The sequence below is a fragment of the Phyllostomus hastatus genome, unplaced genomic scaffold (assembly GCF_019186645.2).
Source record: "Phyllostomus hastatus isolate PE091 unplaced genomic scaffold, TTU_PhHast_1.1 phas_scaffold_46, whole genome shotgun sequence".
In the NCBI taxonomy this organism is placed as follows: domain Eukaryota; kingdom Metazoa; phylum Chordata; class Mammalia; order Chiroptera; family Phyllostomidae; genus Phyllostomus; species Phyllostomus hastatus.
This window is the reverse complement of record NW_025334032.1, coordinates 4898747-4912517: the sequence shown is the minus strand read 5'-3', so window position 1 is coordinate 4912517 and position 13771 is coordinate 4898747. Positions and strand designations below refer to the sequence as shown.

General features: G+C 37.8%; 1 protein-coding gene across 16 annotated transcripts in view; it reads left to right on the top strand.

Annotated features, from left to right (window-relative positions):
* DOCK9 (dedicator of cytokinesis 9) overlaps positions 1-13771 on the top strand; it is a 337662-nt gene that overhangs the window by 61250 nt on the left and 262641 nt on the right. For 11 of the 16 annotated variants that reach the window (XM_045821839.1, XM_045821858.1, XM_045821853.1 and 8 more), the window contains exon 1: positions 11035-11211. The exons of the other annotated variants lie outside the window; for them this stretch is intronic. In XM_045821839.1, the coding sequence (XP_045677795.1) occupies positions 11050-11211 (162 nt within the window). In that variant the 5' untranslated portion in view covers positions 11035-11049. Of the gene's footprint in view, positions 1-11034; positions 11212-13771 lie in introns of those variants that run through there. 16 annotated transcript variants of the gene reach the window in all.

Sequence of the window (13771 nt, the reverse complement as noted above, 5' to 3'; positions counted from 1 at the left end):
CTCTGAGGAGGGGTACTGGGTGCCTGGTGATGGTATTTCTGAGAGGATGCAGTGAGGATGGTTCTGTAAGTGATGGAAAAGCTGCAAACCCATTTTAGCTGCTGCACAGGAAGGAACTGCTACTGCCATGGTGAAGAAGTGTTGCTGGGTGAAATAAGGATCCAAAGCAAGAGGGAAGCAGGCACCAAAGAGCAAGCTCCTTCTCCTGCCCCAGGTTTGTAGTCTCCCTTTGGTACTCATGGTGGCAAGCCTAACAGGGAGCCAACTGGTAACACAGTGTGGTTTTCAGAGTGCCAGACCTATATAGCATCACAGAACTGAGTGTGGAAGAATGGGGTTGGAGCTGGGAGACAATAACTTAACACTGGCATAGCCCACCCCTCTGACTACTCAGCATGCAGATCTACGCTTCCACACATATTTGAACTTACAGCAAAAATGAGTATGTTTCAGCCTAACAGAAGACAAATACTCCTCATACAAATGAAGATTCTCACTAGCTCCCCAAAACAAGGAGTCACAGTCTTGTTAGTCATTGTATCCATCTTGAAAGAGACACACATTTTTCATCTCTGGGCTTTGTTAATTAGTCCTTAAATTCAGTTGCAGTCTTGTATGGATATGTGCTATCCAAAGTCCAAATTTCAGAGTTAAATTTCAACAATAGTGTTTGCATGAAGTGTCACAAGAAGGAGGAGGAGAGATGAAATTGGTACACACACACACAAACACACACACCTGCACAACCCCCCTCCAAGCAGGAAAGGGGGAAGGAAATATGCTGCAGTGCTCAATTCTCTAACTGGTCATTTGGCAGTTGATGTTTATATCTTTATTCTCTTATTACTCATAACATATTTCCTTTATCCCCAGGCAGGACCTCAACTGATTACAGTAATTCACTGGAAGGTCTGATTTTTCAGTGATCCTACCTTTCTATGGAATGCTGTGGTTTTCCATGAACTTTTGCTATTTGAGATAGAAGCATTAATTGATGCCCAGAAGAATCTACCCTGGGTTCTTGTTGTAGTCCTTCCTGACCCATTTGGAAACAGCAAACCTGTTTCCTCTTATTCCAGCTGGTAGAGTATCCTCCTCATTTGTCTCTTGGTTCAGTGTTTGAGGAACTGAAAATGACATGGTGGCAATCTTACCTTCTGATTCACTGTGCAATGTTGTTTCTCTTTAATGGGAGCATTCTGCCCTTTTAAACCAGCAAGGACAGGAAGTGAAATTTCTTTGAATGTGTTAGTGGGGTAATAATGAGAGGAGCCGTTCCTCTTTTACCCCTTGATTTCTCGATCAGCGTATTCTGACTTTGGGAGAGAAGACAGCCGATTCAAACCAGTATAGTTACTGTATGAGACAGAACTCCATCCTTTCAGGATGTTGTCTTACAGCTGTTGTCTTTAGTAGGCTATTCCATTCTTCTGTTGGGCCAGCTGCTTGTAGGTAATGAGATGTGGTGATACTAGTGAATTCCAGGTGCTGACAGACTACTTAGTAACTGGCCCATATGTTGTTCTTACACTGTAGTCCATGAACCATAGGGTTCCTGGAAACAGTTCAGTGGGCTATGACCAGTTCTATTTCTCCTTCCCTTCTTTCCTTTCAGTGAACTAGAGTAGATGTGAGAGACTGGAAGAGAAAATAAAATAGGATAGCTTGTTGTGAGGGTACATATTTTGGGGGGAAATATTCTTCTACAGATTTATTGCATCATGATTTAAAATTAATTTCTACATAGAATTTGTGGTGACAGTACTTTGAAAGCTACTGGTCTAAAGGAGATATTTGTATTTGTGGGTTTCTTATCTCAAATCCCCCAAGGCTTATCAGTCCCACTCCCCTGACCTTAGTGCCGGTTATAATCCTTTAGTGGGCCCACACACAAGGATGGTTTTCTGTGGAAATCTTGTATACCTTAAACAAGGTCAAAGAAGGGCAAAAATGAAGTCTACAAACTTAACTTGTAGATTTGTTTGAAGATTAAATGAGACCATGTGATTCAATTCTTTGTTCATTGTCTGGCATGTAGCAGAAATTAGGTCCATGTAACCACTCTGTATTTAAATAATATTTTTTTAAATACTGTACAATAAAATTTACATTTAAAATATAAATCTCCTAGAATGACCTAAATAGAGCCAATTCTGTGATTTGAATAAAATTTCAGACCCCATGTTAATAATTGTTCCCACCCTCCTCTGACTTTTTCTCCAGATAGTTTTTTTTTCTTTCTCTTGATTCCTGGGAGCCTTGTGGTTAAAGCAGAGATGGAAATTTTATGGGAAAAGATCTGCAAAATAAATTTCTTAGAATGAATTGGGATAGATGACTTAGTTCTCAGGCCCAGATCTTGCCTTAAAAAATGAATGAGCCAAAATTATTGACCAGACACAAGGTTTCCCTTAAGTGCTCTGTAAGTTTAAAGCAGAATAACTGGCCCTTTTTGAAGAATCATCTAACATTGTCTTCTGTAATCTCTTTCTTATGTACAGTGCCAGGAATGCTTTTGGAAATTTGCTGTTTTGGAGGTAGTGATAATGTTATGGAGAGATAGTTCTGTTGAGGATACACAAAGTGCCTTCAGGAGAAATTCAGCTTTTTATAGCTGCACCCTGATATGTCCTATCTTTTTAAAACAGCTTTATCAAGATATGATTCACATGTTATGTAATTTACCTATTTAAAGTGTGCAATCCAGTGGTTTTTCGGTATTTCACAGTTGTGCATTGATCACTATAATCAATTTTAGAACAATATTATCCACAAAATAACCCTGTACTCCTTAGCTAGCACCGCCCAACTTTACCCTACTTACCCCTCTAGCCATAGGCAACCACTAATCCATTTTGTGTTTGTGAAGATTTGCCTAGTATGGGCATTTTATACCAACAAAAGCATACAATATGTGATCATTTGTGAGTGGCTTCTTTCACTTAATATGTTTTCAAGGTCCATCCATATTGTAGCATGTACCAGTACTTCATTTTATTTTACTGTTGAATAATATTCCATTGTGTGGATATACTACATTTTTCTTATTCATCAGTTAATAGACATTTGTGCTATTTTTATTTTTTGACCATTGTGAATGATAATGTTAAGAACATTCACATACAGATTTTTGTGTGAACAAAAATTGTAACTTTCTTGGGTATATAGATAGCTAGGAGTGGAATTGCTGGATCATATAGTAACTCTATGTTTAACCATCTGGGGAACATCAGTAAAGACTGTTCTTCAAAGCAGCTGTCCTATTTTACACTCACATCAAGAGCTGCACTACCACTTACTGTCTGTATTTTCTATCTTAGCCATCCTAGTAGTTATGAAATACTAACTCATGGTTTTGATTTGCATTTCTCCAGTGACTTTTCATTTACTTGTTGGCTGTTTGTATATCTTCTTCAGGTCCTGTCTGTTTTTTGTTGGCATGGAGGGGTGGCAGCATCTGTAATCTCTCCAATTCTTATGTGGAAGATGGTTTCCCCCAAACATTTCCCACTTCTCTGACCTACTGAAATCTACTTATGCATCAAGGAATGTTTGGTTGAAGTAACATTCTTTAAAAACACAGTTATAGTTAAGCCGTAACTCATCCATAGGCTGTGTATAAAAGAGAATCTTATGAATGTTCTGAATTTTGTGTCTTTGGAAGAAGAAATTAGGTAGAGAATGGAGCATTGTGAGCCTCTATAAGCAGGGACATATAATATATCTAGTTCCTTCTGACCTGGCTGGAAGCCTGCACAGAGGAGTATGTATTTTATGTTGTCTTTTCATTCTGATTTTTCAAAACCATAGGAATATTTTGAGAAATTGCATTTTCTCCTATATTTTGGGGAGGTAACCATTGTACTATCTTTACTTTTTATTACCTTTTGATTAATCTAATTGAAAATCTGAATATACTGGCAATAGTTTTTTAAAATGGCAAACTAAATTTCATGTTTATGTTTTTTTTATTTCCTTCTTCACATGGAGACAATATTTCTCTACTGACACAATGACAGTAAAAAAATTAAAATACTGAAAGGCAATATACAAATACTTGAGGTTCATAGAATCTGAATTTCAGTCTCTCTTCACATGAAAGAACATCTTTTCCACAGCCTAAACTCCATTTTTGAAGCACACAAACTGTTTCATGGATGCATTTGCACATGAATTATGCTGTGTATCTCTTCTATAATTTATAGTCAGTATCCCTTGCTGCTAACTGATCTTTTCAGATGTGTCTGCCTAAAATAGAATTTCCTTGAACAGGCTGCTGGAGTCCAAGAAAAGGTCACTGTGCGCCCTGATTTCATTGTGAGTTTGCTCAGCTTCCCTGCTTTTTACTTAGTGTCTATTTACAGTTGGACATTGGTGCTTATAGTATTCAATTCCATTCTGTGCCATCAATCTCCCTTCACTCTGCCCCTTCCCTGCAGATGTTTGCAGAGGATGTGAAGCTTTACAGATAAGTGAGCTCTTTTAGCAGCCTCTCCTATTTGACACTTAATGGATTTATTGGTTTTTCTTCAAAGAACTGAGCTTCTTGTGACACCATGATTTTGTTCCCTGACCTCTTACAACAGTAATAGAAGTTCTGACATCCCCTGCAGCTTCCTGAGCTGAGGGATAATCAGAACCTGTATAAATACTGTTGGTTTGTTCATTTTGTAGCCTTTTTTTTCTGTGTTGGTACATAGTTCGAAGGGTTTTTATAACAAGTGCATTACATAGTAGAATGATAAATTATTAGTTATAATTATATAAACTATAGTGTATAAATTAATCCAATATAAACTATTAGAAATAGTTATGAGGAAAATAAACATTATGAAATCTATTCCTTGGGCATGTCTACTCTTTATAAGGGGTGTGGGGAAGAGAAAGAAGAAAAGACTAGTTGCTCTCCTGGTTTTCCATTATTTTATATCACTTGTTCCTAGAAGTCATAGGAAAGCTGTGCCTAGTAAGTTGGTTTCCTTCCTTCCTTTCTGCTTGTTGTGTTAAGATTTACATAATGTAAAATTCACCATTTGTATCATTCATTGGCATTAAGTGAATTCACATTGCATGCAGCCATCTATCTTCAGAACTTTTTCATCATCTCAAACTCTGTATCCATTACATAACAACTCCCTATTTTTTTGGTTCCCCCTGCCCCCCCCAGATCTGCTTTATCTATGAATTTGTCAATTCTAGGTACCTCATATAGTATTTGTTCTTTTGTGACTAGCTTATTTCACTTAGCATAATGTCCTAAAAGTTTATCCATGTTGTAGCATGTGTCAAAATTTCCTTTCTTTGCAAGGCTGAATAATAACCCATTGTATGTAGATAACACATTCTGTTTATTTATTCATCTTTTATTGGACAATTATGTTACTTCCACCTTTTGGCTGTTGCGAATGATGCTGCTGTGATCATGGGAGTACAAATACTTTTCGAAACTCCACTTTCAGTTCTCTTGGGTACCTAACACAGAAGTGACTTAATGGATCATGTGTTAATTCTCTGTTTAATTTTATGAGGAATTACCATACTTTGCTTCACAGGGCCTATCCCATTTATATTCCTACCAGTAAGTAAGTTAGTTTTCTTACCCCAAACCTTTCTTCCCATAGGAGATACGTTTTATTTTAAAAGCTTTTAAACTTGGTCTCCTGCCAAAAAAATAAAGGGTTCTCCTTTCTTCTGAGAGACTGATCATCTCTGGGGAAACTACCACCCTCAGTTCCATGGAGCCCACTTTGTTGCTTCCACTCCTTTTACTTGGTCACCCAGTGAGTATGCCAGGTGTTCACAGCAGCCCACAGGAACTGTTTGCTTCCCTAATATTCTAGCATCAACATGGAGACACCTTTGTAACTTTCCTTTCTCTCCTTTTTTTAAAATCCTCACTCGAGGACAATTTTTCATTGCTTTTAGAGAAAGAGAGAGGAAGAAAAGGTAGGAGGGAGAGGGACAGGGAGGGAGAAGAGAGAGAGGGAGGGAAGGAGGGAGAAACCTCAATGTGAGAGAGAAATATCAATTATTTGCTTCTCATAGGGTCTCTGACTGGAGATGGAACCTGCAACCTAGGCATGTACCCTGACTGGGAATCGAACCTGCAACCTTTTGGTGTATGGGATGTCATTCCAACATTCCAACCAACTGAGCAACCTGGCCAGGACTTTTTTCCTTATTTTTAAAAGGTCCTTACTTAATAACACTTATGTAATTTCTCTTATTTTAAAAAAACTTTCTAATGATCATTGATGAAATGATCATCTTCACCATCTTAACTCCCTTTTTCCCCTGCCAAACCTGCATTTCCCTGTTTTAACCATTTTTCTCGACAGAAGTAATTTGTAGTTTGACTTTATTAGAGCTGAAATTCTCATATCCTTGTACTACACAAGGATACAGTACTCTTTACTCATAATATTAAGGAAGAAGAATACTTAATTTGGGGTAAAAGGAGGAAGGGAAGCCAACATTTATTGAGTATGTGATATGCATTAGGCCTTATGTGAGACACTCTACTTACCTTTGACAATACTGATTGAATATCAAATGGATAGGCTGTTGTCAGGCCAACTTATATAAGATTTCTTTGTTCAGCAGAATTCACTACATTAATATATGAAATATGTACTCTGAGGGATGGAAGCAAGTTTTTCATATGGACTGGCCATCATCATGATACTTAAATAGAATAAATGACATGTTAGATTGACTTCTATCCATACTCCTATTATTAGGTTTTGTGAAATACAGCTATATCATGTGTGATGTACTGTTGTAATGTGAGGTCTTCATTTCAGCCACTGTAGAACAGACTTCACTTCTTTCCTAGCCTCCTAAGGTAGGACCCAATGTCTAACCTAAGTAAAAGACTTAATGTCTGTTTGAGATACAATGTTATCTCTAGTTTGTAGTTCTAGATGTTTAGGTGTCACATCAGATTCTTTTTTACCCACATTGTCCTGAAAGAGTATTAAAAATATCTAACAATCAAAAAAATCTTGACTCTTAAGACAAAGACTTTGGCAAGGAGAACGCTGCAAATGGGAGCATCTCCAGGTGGGTATTCCTTGTGGGGACTCAAAGCTTGAGACCTCTATGACATGGTCTCTGTGGCTGAATGCCTGAGGTTTGTTGTGTCCACCCAGTGGGCCAGCAAATCTTACCCTGAGCTTTTTATACAGGCTTTCTGGTGGTTTGTACAGCATGGAACTATTTTTCTTCATCTAAAATGCACACCCGCAGGCAGGTACCTTCCTTCTTGCTGAGTGTATGCCTGAGAAGTGGGGCCAAAGCAACATTCAGAAGTTGTTAAATTCATTAAGCAAGGAGTCTGTTTTGAGTTATTCAGTAAAATCCTTTGTGAAGCAGAAAACAATAGCTACATATATGTTTCTAGCAATTTCTTGGTTGAATTCTTTCCTATTATTTTATTTCAACTTGGCATCCTTATGGTATGAACAGAGTAGATGTTTTTCTCCTTCTCTCTCCCAGTTTTAATAACAGCTTTATTCACTGCTGGGGCCACTCCACAGAAAAGGGATGGCTCAATCCCTAACATTTTCTTTGAGTGTTGGGACTAATGACACCACACAGACACACACCCCCCATGAGGGTGTGTAAAATTTTATTACTCATATAATGAATCTCCCTAGGGAAAGCAAGTATGTTCCCAAGCAGATCCTAAAATGACTTAAAAGAGCCAGGAAAGGAGACAGGTTTGGGTTTTTTGTGGTGGTGAGGGGTGAAGCTGAGTGAGTAGTTTGACTTTCCTGCTGGCACCAAAAGAGGGAACCACCTGGAACTTCCTTTCAGTTTGCCCAGATATGGGACAGAGGAGAAGAAAGAGGGGTAAGCTTTTAGCATTAAAACATCAAAAAATGGAGTCAGGTTTTTTATTACATTTACCTATAATAAAAATTTACCTATAATAAAAAGTGTTCAGTCCAGTGGATTTTAGTATATTCATAGACTACGTATTGTGTATAGACAGTGTAGATGTTAGAAACACTGTCTAATTTCTGAATATTTTCATTACTCCTGAAAGAAGTTCTGTATCCATTTGCAGTCAACCCCCATTCCCTCCTCCCTCTGCTCTTGATAACCACTAATCTAAATACTTGCTATCTCTGTGGATTTGCTGGTTGTGGATATTTATTTAAATAGAAGCATATAATATGAGGTCATTCGTGACTGGCTTATTTCACTAAGCATGACATTTTTCAGATTCATCTATATGGTAGCATGTATCAGTACTTTATTCCTTTTAATGGCTGAATAATATTCAATTGTGTGGGGTATACTATCCTAGTTTATTATATTAAAAGATGATCGATATGGACAATCTGAGGTTGAGACAGTGATGGGAGCATCAGGAGAGGAAGACATGGGCTTGAATCTCAAAAAGGAATCAAGATAGACATCCAGTCTTGAGAGTTGTATAACTTAGAGGTGACATTTAAAGATGTGAGAGTAAATGTGATCTTCTAATTGAAATTCTGGGGTCTGGCTGAAGTAAGGCCTACTTGAGTGTGGTTGGTAGGGTAATAATATGGGTGTAATAATTTATGGTTTTAATTTGAACATTTCCCCTAAATGTCATCTGGTGTACTTGAGTGTGAAATTGTTATGTTACAGAATTACATGCTTATGATTTTGTAATAAAAGATTTGTAATAAAAAGGGTAATTTTTTGTGCTATACCCTGTATATACTTGTAGGTGGCTGAACTGGTTGCCAGTAGATACCATTCATCTGTCCCTGTTCTCTGATGGAATTTATGCTAATTATCACCTTAGACCAATCCAAGATAATTCTGATGCAGAAAAATCAGTGAAACCAAGTACACATTTTGAATTATTCTTTTTGTCATGTTTTTGTTAGCATGAAACCCATTTTTTGGCCTTGTTGAATCCTTTGATGTAAATATTTTCTGATGTTTTTCTTGTCCATGAATTTTGTTGGTTGAAAAATGATTAATATTTAAAAGTGATACAGTTGCTGAAATGCTTATTAATGTATATCTAGAAAAATATTTCTTTTTCCTCTGAATGATTGTTAGAAAATTGTTCCATTCTCTCCCATTGTTTCAAATATTAACTTGGAGCTTTTAAAGTAAATCAGATATATACTTTCAGTTTTCTTAGTTATTGTTTATAGTGCTTTGTAAAGTTCGTACATAATATTTTGCATCTCAGATAATATTCCCTGGCTTCTATACCCAGAATGTCTAAAATAGGTAATAATAATAAGTTGTTTTTAATTTCTAGTTACATTTTTATTTGTATTCAATGAACTGTTACTTTGTAAATTGTTTCCCTTGTCATGCAATTATAAATTTTCTGAATTCTTAAAACAGACAATTTAATTTAACCTGTGTGTCTAGTGTTTTATAGTCTCCAGTATTCAGTTTCTGTGTAGATATGTTTCCATTTATTTATACGCCAGCATTGTTATGTCACATGAAGATTTGGGTCTTAATGTTAGGTCTAGAATGTGATCTTGGACACTATAGTTCTGTTTTAACAGAATTACCATTCTGACACAAAACACTCTAGAGCATATAAGTCCTGTGCTTTTTGCATGTAGCCAGTATCTCTACTCGCTTGATCTCCTGTGGCTATTAGATTATTGCATAAAAATTCAAGAAATAGACAAAGCCTAGATTTTTCCTTATCTACGGGGTCTAATATATAAACCAGCCATAGAAAACAGAAATTTGGGGTTATGTGACTGCATGGTGTTCTCTAAAGATCTGCCTTTGCTACATTACACAGGTTTCTGTTACTAACCATAAGTACGCAATCATTCCAATCCATTGTAATTTCGAAATGAAAACCCTCTGTTACCTTGTAAAATAAGGAAGAATATCAGAACAGATCTTAAAAGAGCAGTCACTTTTTTCCAAATGCATGTTATATAGGTGGAAAGGATTTGCCTATGTCTTTTTACATAATTCTACTGTCATTTTTTAGAAGGAAAATGTCAAGAGTCAATTTACTATTATATCAACAACAGGCTTCTCTATTAGCCATCCCCAAAGATACACATAAAGTAGTATAGTGTCAATGAGTTCATTCTGCAGTGGAAGGATCTGGATTACTTATGCACCAAAAATTATAACCTTGTTGGCTGTGGGACTTCAATGTGTATTACCATTGCGTACTGAGGTGCTGCTTCAGGAGGACCAGGTAACCCTTTATTCATATTCTCATTTGCGTCTTTGGGTACCAGAGAAGGGAGAATCCTTTTAAGCAGTGTAAACTTGCTAGCCCTCTCTAGCAAAGAGTAGAAGTGGACAGAAGTCAAGATCCACACAGCAATTTTGTGTCCTTTTTGATTTGCTGTCAGCAAGCTATCACCCACATATGCAATGGTTGTTTGAAACGGCTTACACGTTTCCATAGCAGCAGTCATCTTAGTGATTTCACTCGTTTTTGGACATTTTTCTTTTGCTTTTCTCTTCCTTGCTGATGCAGGATTAAACAAACAGCATATATAGGTCAGGGAAAGAAATGTTTGCTAATATAGATGCTAGGCTAAGCATTCTGGGAGAGTGATTTCTTGCAGCAGATCATTCTTTGTGCCTTCCAGCAGTATCTGCAGCAGGGTGGCTGTCTGGTACCATCTTTTTCCTTTTGGGAGGCAGGTTCTGAGATTCAGAACAATCCCAAGCGAATCATAGGAGCCAGTAGTTTCCCAGTAATCACATGTAAATCTGCTTATTTGTTCCTTGGTATTAACAGTGAAGCAATCTGCTGGAAAAAACAACACTTCAAAGGTTTTGGTGCATCTGAGGTGTGTCATTTTGCGTTTGCACCACCCCTCCTATTTAACACTTGGAGCCTGGATTTTTTTTTTTTTTTTTGGTCAGGCTGTTGAGCAGGAGTGGATTCTAGTGCGACAGCTCAGAGCTTCCCTTCTGTTCTGGTGCCGGCAGCTGCCTGTCATGAAGGTGGTACAGTGGGAGCCTGCTCTGAAGAGCCAAAGAAGATGATGTGGAAATGCCGTAGAGATTGCTAGAAATCTGAACATCCATTCCTTGGGGATGGGTTGCACTACTAGTGTGATTCTGTTTAAAGGCATCCGCACTGTTTTTGAAAGAAACTGTGCTTATATGTGCAAACAGCAAGGAGAGAATAATGCCCTCGAATATACAGCATACAATTGGACTAAAGAAGATTCAGAACTATTGATCTCCTTCTGTCTGGTAAATGCCGTTTTGCTTAATTAACAAATAGTTAGTTTGGTGGTGTTAAAATAAACTAGTATTTACTTGTAAAACAAATATATGTATTTCATTATGCTTATATACAGCATATACATGTGGGTAATATAAACATATAAATGGGTAATCAGTGGCCTTAGGTTTAAATTATGAGGTGCCCATTTGTATGTGTGAGAATGTGATGGATTAATCAAAACTAAATATAGACAGAGAAAAGCTGGAGTAGGTATTTGATTTTAGAATAGTTTTCTAAGTTAGCTTTATGAGCTTATATTATCTTGGTATTATCCCAGACATAATGCTGGGTAAAGTGTGTATTAAGGGTATTAGATATTGAACCTGGTGAGAAAATTATTCAGTCTCTTTACATCTTTTTCTTGGCTAAATTTTTCTTACTGCTGGCTTGTGGTCAGTCCTTTGGTTCAGGGGGAGAAATTTAAAGGGAACACAAAAGAAACTGTAATAGGTATAAGGAAAATTTAGTTTTAGTATTTTCAATGCAACTGTATATAATGTTTTAGATGTAATGTTTTACTTATTGTAAGTGTTTTCCTCCCTTTACAATACTTGAGGATGTGTCAAGTCACATATGGGTGTGCCTCTCCACGGCCTTCCGACAAATTCCAGGCTCCTGAGGAAGCTACACATTGCTCTTCTCCTCCCTCAGGATGCCTTGCCATTTTTTCTTCTGTTCTTATCACAGTTTTTGTCAAAACAAATGAGAATAGGACACATGAGAGTTCCTGTGTGTGAGTCTGGCCAGCAGCCACTTGGTATGGTGAGGGTAAGGTGTGCCCAAATCCCAAAACCTTCTCTGCCACATGAATCTCAGGATCAGGTCGGGACACCCCAGCATTGCAGGGCCACAAGAGATGGTGCATTTTGTGCAGTGGCTAATGTGATGTTTGTTCTCCAAATACTTGGGAGGAAGAAATAGAGAGCTTCACTTGAGCATCAGATGCATTTTGGAAAATAGTGTTACGTGTGGGTGTGGAGTTTAAGTGGTACTGTATTAACTATTAAATATTTTAAACCCTAATGTATTTTGGAATGGGCTTTTGAGAATAACTAGTATCAGAAATTAGAGGGACTAGCTCATTATAGTGTTTGTTGCATTAGCAGTATAATCCATAACCCTGATAGCCCTGGGACTACTTAGCCAGTGATGGCAATGCCGCTCCCATGCTACTAGCATTTGCTTCCTCAGGCCATACTGACTTGTCTTTGGTTAACCCGCCTTTGCAAAACTGCTTGTTTTTCTTTTTGTTTTATTGCATGAGGGAATAATAACTTCCCAGAGGCTTTGTTGGTGCTCTGTACTGGATTTGGAGACACTGTTCATATGTATTGAGCTGAATGCTCTCTGCCCACCATCCTTGCCCACACCAGCAGATCAAGAAAGCTGTTATGAGCTTGAGTGCATGTGGCTGAGGTGATATATCCACCTTCATTTACTTCTCACTCTCTCCTCATTCCTCACTCAGTTCTGGTCTCTGAGGCTACCTTGCTGTTCTCTCCTCCCAGAACACCTCTACCCAGGTATTTACCTGGTTCACTCTTGACCTCCTCCAGGGTAGTGCACAGATTTCTTTCTCATTGAGGTTTCCTTGTCCACCAGTGTCATCTTGTAACACTTCAGCACATCCTTCTCTGATTCCCTGCCATAGTTTTTTGTATTTATCTCTCCCTGGCATATAGTTAGTCAAGAGTACAAGTATAAGTATAGTAATGGTAGTTAGTGGTGTTACTTAATAACAGTAAGTACAAGAATAAGATTTATGATGGCAGGAATTTCTCTATTTTATTTACTGCTCTGCCCCAACAGCTAGAACAATGGCCTGATTCATAGTAAGTACTCAGTTAAGGAGTGCATTCTGATGACATGGTTTTATTATCTTGAACCTGAACTTGGAGAAGCTGCTGAGAAGAGATGTTATAATCATTTATTGTAAAACCAAAGTCTTGAAAAAAAATTAATGTAGTTAACCCTGAACAATTACTTGCTCATCTTTTATAATCCCTCCTATCGTGTTGATCTTTCTGCTTCCTAGAATTATACTTTCCAACTCTTTGCCCTGGAGCTATACCAGGTTATGTGGTTCAAGGCTGAATGTTCATGGGTTTGATATAGACATGAATGACAAACGATGATGCTACCTTTGGATTTTATCTGGACTAGGTCTGTTATACCTATTCTATGGTGTTAGCATTTGGGAACATTTTCATCCTTTGGTTTGAAGCATCCAAAAACCTTTTCTTAATGGAGCTCTGCCCATTGGCACTCTCTTGGGTCACCTGGATGCAAAGGTAGGCTGACCTTCAGGCAGATGTGGGTCCTTGTCAGGCTCCTTAGCCTTGGTTGGGAGTGTGTCTGTTCTTCCTCTAGCTCAGGTGGCCATTACAGCCTGTGATTCTACCTTAGCTGGTCATCAGGTTAAAGCTGTACTTCACCTGCTCCTCAGAGTAAAATCCTCACCTTGGCCACTCAGCGTGTACCAAACCTTGTGGAGGAAAATTACTGTATTTTGCTGTATATAATGTG